Source organism: Microtus oregoni, unplaced genomic scaffold (genome assembly GCF_018167655.1).
Source record: "Microtus oregoni isolate MIOR12 unplaced genomic scaffold, Mior012 000049F_ref0000343, whole genome shotgun sequence".
Taxonomy (NCBI): domain Eukaryota; kingdom Metazoa; phylum Chordata; class Mammalia; order Rodentia; family Cricetidae; genus Microtus; species Microtus oregoni.
In genome coordinates this window covers 2,762,143-2,784,329 of record NW_024543223.1, presented here as the reverse complement: position 1 = coordinate 2,784,329, position 22,187 = coordinate 2,762,143, and the positions used below count along the sequence as shown (strand labels likewise).

The window sequence follows — 22,187 nt, the reverse complement described above, 5'->3', positions numbered from 1 at the left end:
ACAAGTTATAGGAAGGACAGCCGCATACCCTATAATCCCTGCCCCCCCAAGCTCCCCCACAGTCTAAAAAGGTGTAGTTCTCGGGAGCCACTGTAAGCATCAGAATGAGGCTTATGTAATGTCTTATTCAAAAGCTGAAAAGAAGCTGGACAGTGTTGGCACACACCTTTAATCCCAGCACTTGGGAGGCAGAGGTAGGCGGATCTCTGTGAGTTTGAGACCAGCTTGATCTACAAAGTGAGTTCTAGGACAGTCAGACCTCTAACACAAAAAACCTGTCTCAATAAACAAACAAAACTAAAGCTGAAAAGACTCCAGTATTTTTATTTGTTTCTGAGACAGGTCTCGCATAGCCCAGGCAGGCCTCAAACTCTAGGCAGCCAGAGATCACTTTGAACTCCTGATACTCCTGCCTGTACGTACAGGTATTCACCACTAGACCTGGCTTTGAAAGTATACTGAACACAAATCTGGAGTGTACATTAGCTACTTCTGAAAATAATGCCCACCCATGTTTCTAATATCACTAATCTTCCATTTCCCTGCAAAGAAAGACAATATTACAAGCTCCATTTTAGAGGTAGGGAAATTGAAGTAAATAAATATAAAACAAATTCTTGAGAAGTCATCAGCTGCAGAGGGGAGAACAGAGCAGAATTTGCTCCTCCATCACTGACTGAATTGCTCCAGTCTCCTCTTCCACACGGCAGCTGCTGAGGACCAAATGCAGAAAGGAGGAGGGAAGTTTGAGCACTCTGCCACACAACAACAGGAAGCAGAGCTGGATTGCTCTCTGGATGGAGGTTTTGAGTGTCCCCACAACAGTATAGACAACCCAGAGACTAGGGATGCAGTGGCTTTGTTACTTTGTCCATAATTAGAACTTTATTTCAAATAAATTGGAGACAGTCCCCCAAACACAACTACAGATACATACACATGCATACACATACCCCACAGACACCCAGACATACACACACACACACAAACACATATACACAATCACACAAATACAGATATAGGCACACAGACACAGACACACAAGTAGCCGGCGCGCACACACACACACATCACAATTGTGCCAGATTTTAAGATTTAGACTCAACTGCTACGAGAAGTGGAGATTAGAAGAAAAGAGGAGACACAGAATCTAGAAAATTGAATTTTAGATCTGGGTCCTTATTCCTTTAAACTAGGACTTTTCTCTGTTACCATAGTAACCAACTGAAGTTGATGACTTAGAAGACCAGGTCAGAATTGGCAGGGAAACCATCAGTTCTATGCCAGCCCCATGAGTAATCCTGTTACAACGAGGAGAGCATCTCTGGACACTGTAAGGTAACTGTAGCCCCTCAAGGTACTGACAATAATACAAGGAGCTGCCTGGTTTAAAACTTTGGAAGGATCATAACCACTCCCATTTCGGGACTGCACAAATGGTCCTCCTCAGCCATGCTGTGAGGCAGACAGAATGTTATGTGTGCAAAGGATTTTGTAAGCTCTGTGCAGCTCAGAATCTCTGGCCGCCGATGCAGAGGGACTGCAGGGCGCAGGTAAAAAAATGCCTTCTGCGTTGTAAGCGGAGAGTACAGACTGTTGGAACTAGAAACCACAGGATTACTAAATTTAGCCTGCCCTACCTAGAAGCCCTCCTCACCCTCTGCCGTCTAGTGTAACACAAACTTACAAGCAAGTGGGAAGAAAATATTTCTCTTACACCCAAGCTGTGTCTTTCACATTTATAATCTCTCTGTCGGATAACTCCTGGCACATGAGCATCAGCTGCAGCCTTTTGCGTTTGAAAATGTCATCCCGAATGCATAGAGAGCTTTTTAGGAGATATTCATGCATTCATCTGCAGGAGTGCTTGGTTATAGCAATGGCAGGTGTGGATGGGGAACAGCACTCAACATCCAGGAGGGTAAAGGGCACATCAGGGTGGTCCCTGTGCTCCCTTCCTCACAGAAGGACGGGGTCTAATCTGAGTCCTCAAGATCCAGCGCTGTCTCCAGGAAACCTGGGACTTACAAAGCTAGTTCCAGCTTTGCACAGGAAGTAGAGCAATGCTTCCTGTTTGGTTTTTGATGGCCTCTGTAGGGCCTTTTTGCATGGACTAGCATGCCAAAGACTCTCCTCAAATTCAAACGATCATTGCGGGTGATGAGGTGACTGGGAACACACAGGACATGGCAGAGCAATGGGGTGGAGATTGACAGTGCACAAACCTCTCTCCACTGCCGGCTTCACTCTGGCCTTCCAGAGCTGGCAGATAGGCTCCATCCAGCATACACAAGAAAAAACATCAAAGCTCAGAAGCATTAAGGAATCTGTCCCAGGTTACCCAGTCACTGCCCAGTGGTTCAGAGTCTTGGCTGCTCTTGCAGAAGACTTAAGTTTGGTTCCCAGCACCCTCGAGGTAGCTCACAACCATCCAGAACTGCAGTTCTCGGAGATCCAACTCCTTTTTCTGGCCTCTGTGGGCACCAGGTAAACGTGCAGTGTACAGACATAAATGCAGACAAAACATTCACACACATAAAATAAAACGAAATTGAAAAATTAAAAAAAAAAATCCAGGGCAAAAGCCCAGTGCTGTGGGATAATACTTCTGTACACTGTGAATATATATTGCTCTCATTAGTTGATAACAAAAACTGGTTTGGCCTATAGCAAGGTGGAAAAGCCAAACTGGGTTGAAAGAAGGGCAGAGTTGAGGGAGACACAAGCAGCTGTTCAAAAAACATGCTGTCAGTAGACTGGTAAAAGCCATGGCCATGTGGCAATACTTAATTAATAGAAATGGGTTAAGTTCAATGTAAGATCTAGTTAGTAATAAGCCTGAACTATAGGCAAACTCCTGTAATTAGTATTAAGCCTCTGAGTTATTATTTAGAAGTAGCTACAGGACGGGGTGGGACAGAGAAACCTCTGTTTACAATCCAGATTATTTCACCCTTTGTCAATGGCTCTCTTAACCAGCCTGTGGTTTCTGTGGTTTGCTTTCCTCAGGCATATGTTCACTGGACAGTGATGGGCTTCATTATGGCATTTCATACAAGTATCCTCATTCCTCTCTCTCATCCCACTTCCCACTCATCCTTTTTCTCTTTCTAGATGGTCAGTCTCCTTCTGCTTTCTGTTTCTTACTAACCTCTCCATTTTCCATCTAGATTCTACTTATGAGAGAGCACAGGGGGCTGTTCTTGGGATAGGGGTCGGACTCAGGGAGACAGCCCCTTCAGAAGGGAGTAGCTCTTACTGTCGAACAGGTGCTCGCTGCCGTCCTTGAGCAAGCAGCTGAGGTTGAGTGGGATGAAGAGCTGGGCCCGCAGAGGATCGCCATAGAGGTAACTGGGCAGTGCAAAAGGACCCTCCAAAACTGGGACTAACAAGAAGCCGCAGGAGGTAGCTTTTCGATGCCAACCTTGGACCTGGAAGGAAGCACAAAAACAGCATCATCTCCAGGTTCCTTTAGATCAGAGAAAATGCCTCCAAAAAGCAGCCCTGCCGGAGTGGCAGCATCCGCACCAGCAGGCATGCTTGCTCACTCACGATCTCTGGCTCTAGCCAGCCCTGTCAGGAACAAGCGCAGTTCGCTTCTTAGTGAGCGCTAGAGAAACTGAATGAGCACACAGCTGCTCTTCCGGGCCCTAGCTTCTCATCTTCAGTTTCTTTTGCAAGGAACTAACTTATGATAGCTAATACCCTCCTTATTCTGTGGAATGTCAGAAGGTCACAGGACAAAGGCTGAATCTTCCTATTTTGTTGCGTAGCAAGTTCTGTGTATCCAATAAGAAAATAACCCACAGATATTTGATGTAGGGTGGGAGATGACTGTGGCAGCTTCTTGCCAAGTGACCAGCTCTTGCATACAGGAGAGAACACTCTGGGGAACTCCCAAAACTATCTTCCTGTAAATAACAACCAATGTTTCCTCAGGGGACTTTGTAAGGTTTTTTAAAATATGGTTTAAAAAACATAAAATGGATATTTAAAACAAACTAACTAAACCAGTGGGCTGGTGAGATGGCTCAGTGTTTCATAAAAGCACTTGCCATCAATGCTGATGACCTAAGCTTTATATCTCTGGAAGCCATATAGTGGAAAGCCAGAACCGCTCCCTCGACTTGTCCCCTGTCCTCCACATCGTGACCATATGGTCCATACACACACAGGTAAATTAAAAACCAAAAAACCAAAATACACCCCCCTCCCTAACCTCACGATAGAAACCCCAGGCTAAAGGTGTGTGCTAGTGATGGGAGTGCCCGTCCAGAGCGAGGTCCTGGCTATCCTCCTGAGAATGCATGCTCCACCCCACAAACAAAAGAAACAAGAATTCATGGATGTGGCTCTGGCATACAGGTGCCATCTGATGAGAACGACATACATTTTTTTTTTCCTTTTTTTTTTTTTCTCAGATAGGGTGTCAGAATGCTGTCCAGGCTTGTCTGAACTCTGGGCTCCTCTTCTTCAGTCAAGCATTGAGAGATACAGGCTGAGGGTGGTGGCACATATTCATAGTCCCAATTACTTGGGTGGCTAAGGCAGGATGACCACTTATGCCAGGGTTCTAGGCACTATATCAAGATTCCCATCCATAAAAAAGATACAGTTTAGCCGTAGCTTGACTTAAATAAACAATTCTTTAAAAACTTAAAAGGTGCTGTGTAAACGGTTCAGTTGGTAAAGTATCTAATATACAAGCATGAGAATCTGATTTTAAATACCCAGAGCACTTATGTGTGTGTGTGGAACTGGGGTTATAGGCAGTTCTGATCTGCCACATGGGTGCTAGGAATGGAGCCTCCAGTGCTAACCTCTAAGCTATCATCTCCCCAGGCCCTGGGACCCACTTTTACAAAGGCTGGGGCAGAAGCATGGGTCTGCAATCTTGTGCTCCTGCATGTGTGGTTGTTGCACATGCATGCATGCACCAGAAAACACTTAGACATACATCATACGTAAATGTTACATACATGCAAAAACAGAAGACAACTACTCTTAGTTCCTTCAGAGACACGAATACAAACACAATAGTCAGGAGCTGCAGGGATGGCTCAGTGGCTAAATGCACTAACTGCTCTTCCAGAGGACCTGCATTTGATTCCCAGCACTCCAGTTTCAGGGAATCCAACATCTTCTTTCAGGCATGCATGCAGGCAAAATACCCATACACACAAAATGACAAAGTAAAATTTATAAAAAATCAAAAAAAAAACCCAAAACACAAAAGTAAAGTCAAAATCTCTAGTTTGGAGGGCTGAATTTGTGAGCATCAAGGGAGGAGCAGGCTGTGGTGACGGCTAAGGAGGGCTCTGAGAAGACACTGACAGCTAAGGAGTGCCTTGGCTGGGGATGGGCAGTGGTTTGCGTTGGCTTCACAGCACAGCATACACAGATGACCAAGATAGACTAGCAGAAAGAAGACAGGCAAGGCCAGCTAACACTTGGGACACTGTCGGTCAGTTACTTCTTTGAGGGACTCCATTGAGGGACACTCTGGTTGCTGTCCATTAAATGCTAATAATACATCCAACTCTTCCCCTGTTGTGGGGTTGACAAAGATATCTGTAAATACTGTCAAATGCCCCAGAAGACAAACTCACCCTTGTTCGAGGAACAGCAAGTTAAAATGTGATATTTGCCAACTAGGAATTGGTGAGGCAAACTATGGAATAAATAAATACTAGAATATTCTGTAGCCATTAAAAACAATGAGGTAAAAAAATTTAAATCCAACAAGTAAAAAAGGGAGATTTATTTCTTTTGGTATGGAAGATACACAAGTAACAGAAAAAACCCAATGTAAATACTATACATCCAGCATGTGAGCATAAGTGTGTCCTCAGCATGAATTCTAGGCTGATCTGAGATGTGAGAATGTAGCTGAGTGGCCTTGAATTTGTGGTGATCCTTTACCTCAGCATCCCAAGTGCTGAGACATTTTTTTCTTTAGGGGTGAGCCACCATGGTCAGCTTACCATCTGTCTTGTATATACACACAGAAACTCTGTAGTGTTTTAAACATGGATATAGTGATGGTTGCTTTTAGATGGAAGTCCCAGGACACAAGGGAGAGACAGAGATTTGCTTTTCATTCTGGACCAGTGGTTCCAAGTTTTGGAAAATGTTTGGTTAGCACAGCCAGTGGTGCGCTACTGGTATTCAATAGACAGAGGTCAGAATGTTGTTTAACAAGCTACAATGGGCATGACATCACTTACAACAGATAATTATTTGGCCCCAAGTCAGTAATGCCAAGGCGAAGAAACACCAATCTAAACCCCGCATTTCTATGTTTAATGTTCTAAGGTCAAAGGTTATGTGAAAGCAACAGGAGCCTCTAAAGAGCACCCCCTTGCCTTAAAGTAAGGTGATGGTCTCACCATCTCAAAGAGTACTGTGGCAGTCACCGCCATCCAGTGTAGCTTGATCTCAAAGGCTGCATTGAGAGAGAAGTTTCCGTGGTAGTAACAGCTGCACCACTCCAGCCGGTCGGTTCGGTTGTTCACATCGACATCCAGGGTCACAGTCCTCTGCTCTGGGACAGTGGCAGCTGTGTGAGCACGCAGCAGGGGGTGGGGACACACAGAGAGAGGCACAGGAGTGGGACAATGTAGAAGAATGAATAAGCACCATAAATATGAAACTGCAGAAGTGTTCAATAGAGCTTCCTATCTCTGAAAATCACTAGTTAACAATCTAGGAGTCCACAAAAATCTTGTTCTGCTTGCTGTTAGATAATATGAGAATGGATTCAGATATGTTTCAATAAAACTTTATAAAAAAACACATGAAATTCTAGCTACTCTGTATATTATACCACCTTAAATTTATACACATCCACAGAATATACAATACCAAGAGTAAATAGTGGATTTTGGGTGATGATAGTGCATCCATGTAGGTTTGTGGATCAGAACAAATGTCATTCTGGTGGGGACTGACAGTGAAGGAGGCTGGGTGTGAGAGGAGCAGGGGACCTATGGGGAGTCTTTGTTCAGCTGTACTGGAGAGCTAAAAATCCTTTTAAGAAAATTAATTATAGCCACACATTGTAGTTTAAACCTATAATGCTAGCATTCAGAAGGCTGAGGCAGGAAAAATATGTTAGAGGACATCTTGCTACGTAGTCAAACCTCATCTCAAAAAAACACAATCTGGGGGTTGGAGAAACGGGTTATCACTTAAGAGTGTTTGCTGCGGGGGTGGAGAGATGGCTCAGTCATTGAGAGCACTGCCTGCTCTTCCAAAGATCCTGAGTTCAATTCCCAGCAACCACATGGTGGCTCACAACCATCTGTAATGGGATCTGGTGCCCTCTTCTGGCCTGCAGGCATACATGCAGACAGAATACTGAGAATACTGTATACAAAATAAATAAATAAAATCTTTTTTTTTTAAAAAAAAAAGAGTGCTGCATAATCAATGAAGTCTGGAGTTCAGATCCCAGTGCCCCCACATACTTGTAACCAGCTCCAAAGGAGACAGAGACACTGAGGTTTGCTGGCTTGCAGCCTAGCTGAGAAAACACAAGCCCCAGGGAGAGATCCTGCCTCAAAGGACTGGAGAGTCACACAGTGATACACAAGGATACCCAGTGTCCTCTTGTAGCCTCCATGTATGCACACACACACTAAAATCAAGAACAGTGTAGAAGGGTCAGTCATAAACAAACCATAAGCCAGATTTAGCCAATTATAAAGCAGTTTGACTCCTTAGTCAAGCCATCCCTTCTTGTACAAGGGAGAGAAATGTCATCTTAACTAGGATCATAAACTCAGACACCCAACCAGGCTGTACCTAAGATCTTCAGGATCAGTGACCCACAAACAGAACAAGGGAAAAACAGCCTAGACTACAATGAGGAGGAAGTATGACTTTTTTTTTTTTTTTTTTTTTTTTTTTTAGTTTTTCAAGACAGGGTTTCTTGTAGCTTTGGAGCCTGTCCTGGCACTAGCTCTTGTAGACCAGGCTGGACTAGAACTCACAGAGATCCGCCTGCCTCTGCCTCCCGAGTGCTGGGATTAAAGGCGTGCACCACCACCACCCGGCTAAGCATGACTTTTCTGCTTTTATCCTAGGAAGGCCTTAGTCCTACAGTATTTTCTCAGTAAATGGGAGCTCACAATGAAGCCTATCCCACTGCAGACATGTCAGTCAGGGCTCTGACCTCAGTGGACACTAACCACACTCAGCACACCAGGTTTTCTATAAATCAGGATCTGCTCTTATATCCCTACTCCTCACAATTTTTCTTTCTCTGAAAGAGTCAGTTAGGCTCTGGGTTTTGCTCCTAAGTCAACAAATTTAATGAGCTTCTGTTGGAAGGCAGGAGAGCATGAGCAAGGGCACTGAATGATACTCTCCTGATACTAGAACAGGCAGAATGGGCAACATTCTTGATTTGGAGCTGGAAGGGCCAAGCGCCTGTGATTCCAGCCACGCTCGCATGTCTCTGAAAACCTTGCTTCCTTGTCTGCAAACTGAAATGGCAGCCCAGGCAGGAAACACGTGGCCACGTGGCTGAGAAAGGGCTATAGACTCCCTTATGGCCTCTCCTCTGGTCACTTGTGTCTCCGCTTTTCTCTGTTCCCATTAAGCCTGCCTTCCAGCTTATGACATGAGGTTCACTAATGCTCAAAGTGAGGCCTATCCGTGGCTTGACGGACACTTGAGGCACATTTGGTCCCCTTACTGGTCACTCTGATACTAAAATGTTCACTAAAGCTAGGTTCTGTCTGGACTTCATGTTCCTGATTTATGACACTCTCAGGAACCCTTTACTCAACAGTCCACATCAAAGAAAGCTGTGTTCTCTGGACTTGCACACTATGTACCTATTCCTCCAGGTAAAAAGACCTCTGTCACAAAACCAAAGGCATGTGATAAACCTCAGCAGTGATTGGAACATCTTCTATTATCAGGTTTGTTAAGTGCAGAATAGGAGAGTCTAGGGGACACCCAAGTGGAAATCACTCTATCACTGGCTTTGTGTTTCCAGGGTAAGATTTGATAATGCAGACGCATCTAGCAGGCTTTTAGTATGGACAAAGGTAGAGCCAGCTCCGTGGGAAGTCTAATCAATATGCACAGGCCCAGAAGAGAAACAAGCTCAGCATTTTAGGGGGTTATTAATGACTTAGGAGAGCAGATCAGCATCACTAGAGGAGAAGGAACACTGAAGCTGAGCCCTCACAACTAGGGCTTCCTCACAATGAAGCAAGTCTCAACAGCGAGTGCCAAGTTGAAGGAATTTTTCAAAAAGAAGCTAGCTCCATGTTCATCAGGAACGCTTTGGAAAAAGTTCAGGGATCAGTCTGGATAGAGGAATGCAACAGTCTCTCGTGACTCCGAGATCTAACAGACTGCCACAACAGACCTGAGAAGAAGGCCCGAGCATGAGCCTGAGCAGGAGGCATGTGGTACTGCATCTGCAGGACTCTCAGGTGAGCCTGAGCGGGAGGCATGTGGTACTGCATCTGCAGGACTCTCAGGTGGCTTTGTAGCTTCCCAGCTCAGTGACACAGGATAAGGATGGGAAGTGGGAGCCACAACAGGCCAAGGCAAAGGTCTATGTATCAACATTAGACATTTCAAAACAGCTTTCTGCTGCTACCTCCAAAGGAGAATCACAAGTTTTAAAAAAAGAGAACAAGCAAACAAACAAAAAGAGAACAAGCAAACAAACAAAAAGCCCCAAACAACAGTAAAACACAAATAAAACCCAACCAAGTCACAGGCAATGGTGAAACTCAGGTGTTTCTCTTCCGTAAGTCATCTTAGTTTTTTCTGAGGAAGAATTCAAATGTTGAGGTTATGACCTGTTTATTTATTTAGCAAATAAATAAAATTGGTTAGTTATTTGAGATAGGGCCTTACTATGCAGCCTGGGATGGCCTCAAACTCACAATCCCTGCTTCTGCCTCTTAAATGCTAGAATTACTGATCTGTACCACCAACTACGCCTGGCCAGAAAGACTATCTCTGTGTGTGTGTGTGTGTGTGTGTGTGTGTGTGTGTGTGTGTGTATTTGTGTTGAGACAGATCTCTCTTTTCAGTCCTGGCTGTCCTTGAACTCACAGAGATCCTCCTGCCTCTGCTTCCCAAGTACTAGGATTAAAAGCAAGCCCACCACACCCAGTCATAAGATACCTTAATTTACTCTTGTTTTTTACTTAGAAACATATTTTTTCTTGCTAGGCATGGTGGTACATGCATGCCTTTAAACCATACAGTCCCTCATGCTGTGGTGACCCCAACCATAAACTAGTTTTGTCGCTACTTCATAACTGTAATTTTGCTACGGTTATAAATCTTAATGTAAGTATCTGTATTTTCTGGTGGCCTTAGGTGACCCCTATAAAAGGGGTCACAACCCACAGGTTAAGAGCCTCTGTTTTAAATCCAGCAGAGGCAAGTGGACAGGCCAGTCAGGACCGCACAGTAAGACCCTCTCTCAAATAAACAATTTTCCGGTGGTTTTAAGTAGGTCCTTGTACTACATGCTAGATGTCTAGTAACTACCCTTCCCCAACCACCTGCTATTCCCAGACTCCAACCTGGTCGAGAACTTACCCAGCAGTGCAGCTGCCTGGCTCCGTCCTCCAAAACTTCGGCTGAAGGAGCTGTGCCTGCTCGCGTAAGAGGCTGGCCGACTGGGTAGCCAGGGCAGGAGGAAGGCAGGAATCTCAGAGTGCACAAGCTCTTCGGCCACAAAGGCCACCTCAAACCACTTGCGCTGGAAGCTGGCAAAGTCGTCCACTCCTGTTGTGTGCCAGGGAGCAGTGGGCTGCTGCATAGCCACTGGGAAAAAGCAGGGGGAGTAAAGGATCTCCTGTCACAACGCTGCTTTTCTGACACATGGCGCAATACAGATAGACCATAAAACACGATGCTAAGGAAGGAAGCAGTATAAAGCCTGCCTATTATGTCACCACACATATGGAAGGAAGCGGTATAAAGCCTACCTATTATGTCACCACACAGACGACATTTGTATAAAAAAACAGAACCTGTAACTGCTTGTTCAGGGAGTGTTTGGAAAGGGAGGAGTTGGGCAGTAAAAGCTAACAAGAAAGAGGTGCTGGTTGCACAATACTGTGAATGGCTTTTGTTATGTAGGCTAATTTTATGTTATATAAGATTTAATTCAATTTAAAAAATCTTATCAGTTTTATAATATTTCAGGAAATAAAAAGTTGTGGGTTTTTAGTTTTCTTTTTTCTAATAGAAGGTAAAAATCGATACTAAATTAACAAAAGTACACAGTGAATGTCACTAACTATACCGTATCATGTATGGACCCAGAGATGAAGAAGTGATTTACCACAATATGGCAGTCTCTTCCGACCAGTTAAAGCACCTGAAATTCACACACTATGAAGGCTGCTTTGAATCCTTGGTGCCTCCAGAGCCATGGCAGCCAGAAATTATGTTAGAGATTGCTCCCCATGGGAGAATTCCCTTTTTTTCATTAAAAGGGGATGGAATTACAGTGTTGCTAAGTAGCAGAATGTTTGCCTAATGTGCAGAGGCCTTGAGTTCGATCCCAGAACCACAGTAAACAAACAAACAAAAAAAAAACACACATGCAGTTAGCTTCCTGAACTCATGAGCTATATATACAGTTACAGACTTGATCACACACACAAAACTATTGCAGGGGGGCAGGAGAGTATTTATACTGAATATGACCAAAAGTTTTCTTGCTTCTTGAACAATATCGTACAATACAGCAGTGTCTTACTATCAGTTATTATAAATAATTTGGGGATGATTTAAAGAATATAAGGGAAGAGGCTAGAGAGATGGCTTAGTGGTTAAGAGCACTGGCTGTTCTTGCAGAGGACCTGGGTTCAGTTCCTAGCATCTACATGGTGGCTCACAATTGCCTGTAACTCTAGTTCCAGGGTATCCAACACCTTCTTTTGGTCTCTGCTGGCACCTTCACACACATGGGGTACACATATAAACACACACACACAAAAAAAAGTAAATCATTAAAAGTAGTATGAGGGTATATGTGAAACCATGCCAAAGAATGACTATTTAAAACATGACTTGGAAAACAAGGTAGACTTGGTAGTTTTCTTGAAGGAGTATGTGGGAACTGGAAGCCCAGTAAGTATGAAGCACTATTGGAGGCATCGCACTGTCATCAAAGCCAACTCAGAAGAATGGAGGTAAGGTGCAAGTTACAGCATCAACATAGGATCCATAGAAAATTGTGCTGGGCGGTGGTGGTGCACGCCTTTCACCCCAACACTTGGAGGCAGAGGAAGGCGAATTTCTGTGAGTTCAGGCCACCTTGGCCTACAGAGAGAATTCCAGGACAGGCTCTAAAGCTGCACAAAGAAACTCAGTCTCAATTTTTTTTTTTTTTTTGCTGGGCAGTGGTGGTCATGCCTTTAATCCCAGCACTTGGGAGGCAAAGGTAGGCAGTTCTATGTGAGTTCAAGGTCAACCTGACCTACAAAGCGAGTTCCAGGACAGCCAGGGCTGTTATATAGAGAAACCCTGTTTTGGAAAAAAAAACAAACCACAAACCCACAATAAACAAAAAAAGAAAAAAAAAACCCAAGTAACTTGGCCTCTTTTTTTAAAAATGTTTTTAAAACATTTGTTTATTTATTTATTTATTATGTATACAGTGTTCTGTCTATATGCTTGCTGGCCAGAAGAAGGCACCAGATCTCATTACAGATGGCTGTGAGCCACCATGTGGCTGCTGGGAATTGAACTCAGGGACTCTGGAAAAGCAGTCAGTGCTCTTAACCTCTGCGCCATCTCTCCAGCCCCTACCTTGGCCTCTTTTAGGTTTATTTCCACCAACACTGTCCTCAGTAAAAACATTGTCTGGACTAGAGAGATGGTTGTGTGGTTAAAAGTGCATGCTGCTCTTAGAGAAAACTAGTTTGGTTCCCAGCACCCAAATCAGAGGTCTTACAACTGTCTATAACTCCAGCTCCAGGAAGATCCAACACCTCTAGCCTCTGAAGGTACCTGAATTCATATACTCACACGCACGCACACACACACACACACTCTCTCTCTAAAATAGCTAAATAAATCATCTTTTTAAATAAACAGCATTGTCTTCAGTCGTGTGTAAACATGTAGAGATGCTGAAAGAGGCTGTCGGTGTCAACTGAAAACACAAAGCCACACATGGAGCTCAAGATGCATGGAGATGTGAGAGATTAGGAAAAGTACTCGCCCCTGCATGTGCTTTGGCTCTGACCTCGATCGGGCTCTTTGTCCATTACTATCTTGTAGAAATAGAAGCCATAGATGAAGGTCCGCCAGGCTTCACCAGATGCATGTGTTATGAGCTGCTCTTCCAGCATTTTCTAGGAGAGACAAGGAAAACCTGAAATTCCTACAGGTAACATCTCAAAGAGGCAACCCTTGCTTGTGCACAGCAGTCAAGGCAGTAAGTGACCAGAGAACTGAGGTCACACCGCTGGTCCCCATTAGACATCGAGAATATGCTATATGAAAATGAGCCTGTTCCAAGTTATAAACTAATGTATTTCATCAAACATTTCAAACACACAGAAAGTAGAGAAAAACTCCAAGTAGATAACCATCTAACTTCAATAAATTTAACATTCTGCTAGGCAGTCTGTTCCTCTTCATCTGAGGGAATGTCTCCTGAGACACCTAAAGGAAAGTGAGTTGTGGTACACACCCCTATAATCCCACTGGGAAGGTAGAGGTGGGAGGATGAGGGCTCAAGGTCATCTTGACTCACTGATGACCTACCAGACCTTTGAAGAACTAATACCAGTGTGCCTGCTCCCCTCCCACCTCCCCGTCCCCTTTTCGAGACAGGGTTTCTCTGTAGCTTTGGAGCCTGTCCTAGAACTAGCTCTGTAGACCAGGCTGGCCTTGAACTCACAGAGATCCATCTGCCTCTGCCTCCTGAGTGCTGGGATTAAAGGCATGTGCCACCACTGCCCAGGACCAGTGAGTCTTAAACCATTCCTAAAAACAAAAAAGGAAATATGTCACCAAATTCTTCTTATAAATTTTAATCCTATGCTCATGGATTACAAGAATTAATATGAAAAGTGCCTACCTTACCAAAAGCAATTTATAGACTCAATGCAATCCCCATTAAATTCCAATGAGATTCTTCACAGAATTAGGAAATATGGAAGCACAGACAGTCAATGGAATCCTGAGCAAAAAGAAAAATGCTACAGGGATCTCCACACCTGGCTTCAAGTTATACTGTCATACCTCACTGGCACAAGAAAACACCGACTGATGGAATACAATAAAAGGTCCAAATAGAAACCCACGCAGTTACAGTCACCTGATTTTTGCAAAGATGGCAAAACAAACAAACAAAATCCACTGAAGACAGTCTTCAACAAATAGTGCGGGACAATTGTATCTCCACATGTAGATTCCTATCTCACTCTGTACAAAACTCTCAATGGGTCAGAGCTTTAAAGCAAGACTTGGAATTCTGGAACTCTTAGAGGAAAAGGCAGGGAAAATACCTAAAATCTAGCTAGGCATAGGTGAGGACTCCCTGAAACAGACTCAGTAAATAACGCCAACAACTGACACCAGAACCTCTTGAAACTACAAACAGCACTAGAAAGCCTCTGCACAGCACAGGGTGCACAGCACAGGGTGCACAGCACAGGGCAGGTAGTGAAGGGGCGGCCCACAGACAGAAGAAAGCTTTTGTTGTCACACATTCGACTGAGAACTAACGTCTAAAATTTGAAAGGAACTAAAGGTAAAAAATAGACAACAACAAATAAAACAACCCCATCAATAAATAATAATGAAATGAACATAGAATTCTCAAAAAATGAAATACAAATGGCCAATAAATGTCAAAAGATGTTTAGAGAAATATGAATTAAAACTACATGGGGAGTGGCTGGAGAGACCAATGGCTCTTGTTAAGAATGGTTAAGTGTAGCCGAGCGGTGGTAGTCAGCTTGGTCTACAAGAGCTAGTTCCAGGACAGGCTCCAAAGCCACAGAGAAACCCTGTCTCGAAAAACAAAAACAAAACAAAACAAACAAACAACAACAACAACAAAAAAAAACCCATCAAAACCAAACCAAACCAAAATGGCTGTTTTTTTGTTTTTTTCAGAAGACTGGGGTTCGGTTCCCAGCACCCACATGGCAGTTTACAACTGCCTGTAACTCCAGTTGCAGGGGATCTGACTTCCTCTTCTGGCCTCCACGGACACTAGGTGCATATGTGGTGCACAGACATACAATAAGGAAAACACCCAGACACATAAAATGTTTTACATTAAAAAACAAACAACAAAAACTACATATAGAGTCTACCTTGCCCTGGTGAGCAGGCAGTCTTTATGAGTGGGTCTGGTTCACGCCCCTGCCATCCAGTGTTTGGGGAGGCAGAGGCAGGAGGTAATGAGCTGAAGAGACCCACGCTCAGCCCTAGCACTCATGTCAGGTGACCTAACACCCTCTTCTGGCCTCTGTGAGTACCTGCATACATCTGCCTACAGACAGACACACAAAGAAGAAGAAATAAATCTTAAGAAAAAAATCACAAGTATAAGGAAAAACAGGCAAAGGTTCTCTAAAGATGGCTCAGTGGTTAAGGTGGCTTTTGCAGAAGACCTGGGTTTGAATCCCAGCACCCACATGGCAGTTCACAACTACCTGTAACCCCAATTCCAGATGTGACACCCTCTTCTGGCATCTGCACACATGTGGCACACATACATATATTAACTCACACACACACACACACACACACACACACACACACACAAAACACAGATTAAAAATTGATAAAACAAGTAACAAAAGATGAGGGCAAAGAGGACCCTATACACTGCTGGGAGAACGAAACCTACTCCAGCCGTGGAAATCCGTATGGAGGGTCCACCATATGACCCAGCTACACCACTTGTGGAGATTTACCCAAAGGACCCCAAGGCAGCACAGCATAGCACCTGAACAGCAATGATTACTGCAGCGCCATTCACAGAAGCTGAGTTAAAGACACATGAAGTGTCCACCAGTGGAGAACTACATAAAGAAATGTGGTATGTATACACAACGGAACTAATACAAGCAATATTCTCAAGCATGTTTTTAATATTTAAGTTTTTCTGTTTTATTTGTTTTAAAGATTTATTTATATGTATTGGATCCTCTCGAGCTGGAGTCATAGGTGGTTGCAAGCCCCCTGATGTGGATGCTGGGAACCAAATTTTGGTCCTCTGGAAGAGCAACAAGAACTCTGAACCAATGAGCCATCTCTCTTCAGTCCCAAGATTTGTTTATTTTATGTTACTGTTACTTTATGTTTATTTTATGTATCTAAATATTTTTAAAAAGGTTTTATATAGATATGTGTTGACATGAGAATGAGGTGTTTTACAGTATTTTAAATTTAAATAATCCTAGTATTTTACCAACTTGTTATTGATAGCGTGCTTCTGACATTTTTATCCATGTTGATCTATGTACTTCCAGCTTATTTCACTTTATCAATAAAAAGATTATATTCTCAAGGAGATGGGGTTTACCAGGGGAAAGCTATGTAAAATAGCGTGTCAAGGCCTATAAAGAGCGAAACAACAGCCACATTCTTATTCAGATAGTTATTAAGTTTCCAGTGCAATGATGACAAGACAGCTGGCCAACAAACTATCCGGCTTTCTACTATAAGCCTCAGTATGGACAGGACACCTAGAACCAGCTCAGTCAACCTGACCTAATTTATTCCTCTGCTTAGTTCACTCAACAGTGAATTGATCTTGGCAATAATATCCTAAGTGTCTACTATGTGTATATGGAAATGAGCACTTAGGGGAGACCCATCCAGGCACAAAACACACAAGATGAAGTGATTCCTAAGTCTGGTGCCTTGTACTACTTACTATGTGAAGAAGCCTCTGATGCAGAACCTGGAATTCAGCCTTGGGACTTGGACACACAGGCATAATCAGGACAAAACTGGGCTTGGGGTTGGGGAGCACACCTTTAATCCCAGCACTTGGGAGGAAGAGGCAGAGGCAGAGGCGGATCTCTGTGAGTTTGAGGTCAGCCTGGTCTACAGAGTGGGTTCCAGGACAGGCTCCAAAGCTACAGAAAAACCCTGTCCCGAAAAATCAATAAAGACAGAGAGAGAGAGGGGGAGGGAAGGGGAGAGGGAGGAGGGAAGGAAGGAAGGAAGAAAGGAAGGAAGGAAGGAAGTCCTTCATAGATATTTATCTGAGGGACAAGAACATAGAGACTCTGTCCAGAATTTGTCAGTGCAGACAATAAATCCTGACAGATTTTAAAGTCAAAGCACGCGTGCATGCACGTGACCTGTTTATACATTTCTAAGACAGAGTCTTACCATGTAGACTAGGATGGCTTCTAGCTTATGATCCTCCTGCCTCCACTTCCTCAGTGCTGTAGGGGGCTTGTGCTACCGCGGCTAACCCTAAGGTCTTCAAAGTATCTCTGCAAGGAGACTTGTCCTTTCATTAGCTCCAGACAGGCCTCAGCCCAACCTGAAAGCCTCTTTACTGTCATGGCTGAATACTTCCATGACAGACCCTCATTACAATGATCTGGGCAGAAGAGCCCTCCCCGCTGTCTCACCTGCATGATGTCGATGGCCATCGCCTGCGTCTGGACCCCCTCCACATTGTTCATCAGCCAGTGCACCACCTCAGCACTGATGAAGCAGCAGGGTGCAAGGCCTTTCTGCTCAGAGAGCAGCTGAACTCCTGTCCTGAATTCCATGAGCAAGCAGGAAATACGTGCCCAGCGGCAATAAGGAAAAAGAAAAGATGAGACGTAAGGGCTCTCCACAAGAGCATGTACTGTCTGAAAGGAGGATTCTCCATAGAACTCCTAGGCTGAGGGAAATCTCCATGATCTGTCAGGCATTACACTAGGTACTTCATGTAAGAATTTAATCATTTCATTAATCATGTGTGTAAAAACTCAGGGTAAGGACTGGCAAAATGCTCAGTACATAAAGGTGCCTGCCACCAAACCTGACAACTTAAGTTCAATTTCCGGTAGCCACATCTGGAAGGAAAGGATCAACTCCTGCAAGTTGTCCTCTGACTTCCACATATACTGTGGCATACAGCTCCTCACAAATCAGTACATAACATGTAACTTAAAAAAAAAAATCTCATTTTACACCTTTAATCCCAGCACTGGGGAGGCAGACACAGGCAGATCTCTGTGAGTTCAAGGGCAGTCTGGTCTACAGAGTGATCTCCAGGACAGCCAGGGCTGTTTCACAGAGTAAACCCTGTCTTGAAAAACAAAAACAAAAACCAAACAAACAAAATCTCATTGTATAACCAAGGTAGCAGAGGCTCAGGGAGGTCAGGTGACTTGTCCAAATCTCACAGATGGTAAGTGGCAGAGTAAGGTGTAATCTACCCACCCACACCATCATGGCAACCCTTCCCTCAGGTACCTTCTGCCCTTGCTTCATAAATGTGCTTAGTCACTTACGAGGGATGCTTCATGGCTTCCAGAATCTCCACCAGGGTAGAGGATGATGTCAGAGAGCTTGCTGCATGCTGCTGAGCGCTGTGACACAGAATGTAACAAAGCAAAAAGAGTGGGTTTTGGCTTCAGTGCTGTGGGCTGTGGTGAACAAGTGTTCTTCCTCTACATGAAACTAGCCCACATTACCTCTGCTTCTTCTGGAGTCAGATACCAGGACAGTATTGAAACTGAAGACAATCAGGGAAAATTCTGGATTGTTGTATCCAGAGGCTAGTTCACAATGCATTCCTATTTCCAAGTATGTATACACATTTTAAAAAGGCAAAAGTGATTTTGTATCTAAACACAGCACCCTTTTTAAAAAAAGCATCTCCCTCTCAATCACATTTCTCTTTCATTTTTATTCTTTTATTTATATTCTTGCCTGTGGAAGTCAGAGGAAGGCTCTGGATCCCCTGAAACTGAGTTACAGGCAGCCCTGGGCCACCTATCTGGGTACTGGGACTCAGCTTATGTCCTCTGAAGAGCATGACAGCTCCTAAGCAGAGACACATCTTTACCTCCATTAATATTGCTTTCTAGAAGACTTAGGCTGCTCTGATTTTGCCTGCAGCCTCTCACATGTTACTTAGCCTAGGCCAATCAAAGAGTTGCAGCATGATAATTTAGTTGAGAACTTATAGGAAGGAACCTAAGAATTATCACTAATCAGCTGTAGGACCCCTGGATTTTCTTGATTTTTATTTCTTTACCTGAAAACAGGGACAGTGTTGTTCATATCTTTCAGGATAGTGAGGGGCTACCATATGTAAAACAAGGCACAAGACTGATATACGTGGTGCCTAAAATGTAGTCAACGCTGAAGTGAGTCAGATTAGCTAACCGAACTAGTGAAGGTACAAGAGTTGGGAAGCACTGGAATCCAGGTTTCATTCAAGTGAGTCACATTCCCAAAGTCCTGCTCTTTGCATCACCTGCTGCCCAAGTTCTGCCTTGATGGTGACATGCTTAAGCCAGCTGTGGTGGCGCCTGCCTATAATCCCAGCACTCCAGAGGTTGGGCTGGGAGAATCATGAGTTTGAGATCAACTTAGGCTACATGGGAAGATCTATTATATCAATGGGGGTGAAGAGGTAAGAGATTAATATTCAGCAGCTGAATGGCCCCACCAACCTAACTAGTTAGTTATGGATCTCAATCAGAAACTCCTCAAACTCCTCCCTTTCTTCTCTTCCTCAGTCTTCTGGATGCTTATTTTGGGAGGCAGGGGGTTCAGCAGCATTTCAGATTCTCAGGCCCTGTGTTAATCCCCAGCATGACAATAAAAACCTAAAACCAAAATCTCAGGGTTAGAAAAAGCCTTCAAAAGCCTTTGAAGAGAGCCGGGCGGTGGTGGCGCACGCCTTTAATCTGGGAGGCAGAGGCAGGCGGATCTCTGTGAGTTCGAGACCAGCCTGGTCTACAGAGCTAGTTCCAGGACAGGCTCCAAAGCCACAGAGAAACCCTGTCTCGAAAAACCAAAAAAAAAAAAAAAAAAAAAAAAAAAAAAGCCTTTGAAGAGAATTTCCTTCAAATCCTGCATCTGAGTTCAAGTGTCTAGTCAAGAGAAGGCCTTCCATTTGTGAACACCTTCAAAGGCAGGGAACTCAGCTTCTCCCAATGCAGCTGAATCCACTGCTACTAAGTTCCTACCATGACAAGGAGTGTACACAGTATCACTTTCGGTCAGGGGTCCTGCTTTTGCAGGTCTTCTCACCTCTAGCCTACACTCTAGGCCTTCTTTTCTTCCAAAAGCAGACAAAAGCCTCCCTCTCTACCCTCCTGAGCAGCGAGGAAGCACACGGCTATACTCTCCTCATGCACACTGAGCAACCACTCCAATCTCCTTCATGGCCAGGACTAAAGGCAGCAGGGAGAGAGGTAGAGCAGGAAAGTCAGGACTGAGCAAGCATCACCTCTCCTAGCCAGAATGAACACTCAGTGGTGGATGCAGTGGAGGCAGAAGTAGTCCAGAGCTTACGGCATAAGGAAAATCAGGGACCAACTCGTGGGTATCCATCCAAGAGCACTGGCTGCTCTGAGGGAAAGCGGTGTAAAAGTCAAGTTTCTCAGATCATATAGCTAAATCTGCTCAGTCAGTACAGAGAGGCACGAAGAACAGAGTAAGTAGACCTGCTACCCACAGCCAAGAAAGAAAGAATGTTTCTCAAAACTGACAATGGCATCAAAACCTAGGGCCATAAACATGTACAATTACCCTGTGGGTGGGTGTCTTTTTTTGTTTTTTTTTCATTTTTTTCCCTTGAGACAAGTCTCATACACCCCATGTTGACCTCAAACGCACTATGTAGCCAGGAATGATCTTGAACTGTCCCTCCTGCTTTTGTTTGACAAGTGCAGGAATTATAGCTACGTGACACCATGCCTAATTTAAGAAAACACAGGGGCTAGGACTCAGAGCTTCATGCGTGTTAGGAAAGCACTCTACCAAATGAGGTGTATTCCCAAGACCCTGACTGAAAAAAAAAAAAACAAAACAAAACTGTGGGGTGGAGGAGGATCTCAAGACAGAATTTCTCTGTATAGCCCAGGCTATCCTGAAACTCACTCTGTAGATTAGGCTGGCCTTTGAACTCAGAGATCTACAAACCTCTGCCTTCTAAATCCTGAAACTAAAGGTGTGCACTACATGCCTAGATCCTGATTAAATTTTTTTTTTTTTTTTTTTTTTTTTTGGTTTTCTGAGACAGAGTTTCTCTGTAGCTTTGGTGCCAATCCCAGAACTAGCTCTTGTAGACCAGGCTGGCCTCGAACTCCCAGCGATCCGCCTGCCTCTGCCTCCCGAGTGCTGGGATTAAAGGCGTGCGCCACCACCGCCCGGCCTGATTAAAAATTTAAAAAATACTCTTACCTTTAAAAAAAAAATCACAAAATCACTCTGTGTGTGTGTGTGTGTAGAGTTTGAGGTCAGCCTGGTCTATGTAGTGAGTGACTTCTAGGACAGCCAGAGCTACATAATAAACAGACCCTGACTTAAAAAAAAAAAAAGCCAGGATATTTGCTAAGCAGATGAGGGACAGGAAGAGAAAGGCCTCGTTCACCCAGTGTGACTCACCCGGTGTTAGTGCATTTCCTTGCTGATTGCGAGCCATTCTGTGCAAAGCGCCATGCTTTGGGCACCATCGTGACTAGAACTGACATGGTGTCTGACACTTTCTGTGTCGCTGAGAGAACACAGATCTCCCACCTTGCCACTTGGCTGTAAAGACTGACCCCTTCGGAGTCCCACATATTAACTGTGGCAGCTAGAACATGACCCAGAGCTCTGGACTCGCAACCTCTGTGTTCTTGGTTGAACTTGCCCCAATCAGTTTGTCGTTCTGAAGCTCACCTGCAGTCAGAGTTTGCAGAGGGAAAGGCCTGTTCTCCTATGTTCTGGGAGTTTCCAAGGGTCTGGTTGCTACCTCTATCCAGGGACTGGCATGTGCTGACCCCCAAACTGGCACTGTCTGATACCAGAGCAGCTGTTTGGTCCACAGATGCCTGCGAAAGGGTAAAAAATTAGCAGATAGATCTAAAATTAATCAAAAGTAACAGTAAATAAATTATCCCGGTTTATTAAGTCAACAGACATTAGATAGATATTCATTCACATACATTAAAGCTATTTACACATATGGTTTGTTCCACTCCTCCCAT

At 44.1% G+C, this 22,187-nt stretch overlaps 1 protein-coding gene across 15 annotated transcripts in view; it reads right to left on the bottom strand.

Moving 5' to 3' along the window:
- Positions 1 to 22,187, bottom strand: part of LOC121436441 (GATOR complex protein DEPDC5) — a 125,428-nt gene that overhangs the window by 5,569 nt on the left and 97,672 nt on the right. For 7 of the 15 annotated variants that reach the window (XM_041636337.1, XM_041636336.1, XM_041636344.1 and 4 more), the window contains 7 exons: positions 21,880 to 22,031; positions 18,492 to 18,569; positions 17,616 to 17,748; positions 13,223 to 13,355; positions 10,582 to 10,809; positions 6,390 to 6,559; positions 3,260 to 3,431 (listed from right to left, as the gene is read on the bottom strand). In XM_041636337.1, the coding sequence (XP_041492271.1) occupies positions 3,260 to 3,431; positions 6,390 to 6,559; positions 10,582 to 10,809; positions 13,223 to 13,355; positions 17,616 to 17,748; positions 18,492 to 18,569; positions 21,880 to 22,031 (1,066 nt within the window). The remainder of the gene's footprint in view (positions 1 to 3,259; positions 3,432 to 6,389; positions 6,560 to 10,581; positions 10,810 to 13,222; positions 13,356 to 17,615; positions 17,749 to 18,491; positions 18,570 to 21,879; positions 22,032 to 22,187) is intronic. The other 8 variants (XM_041636339.1, XM_041636345.1, XM_041636340.1 and 5 more) reach the window with 3 other exon arrangements.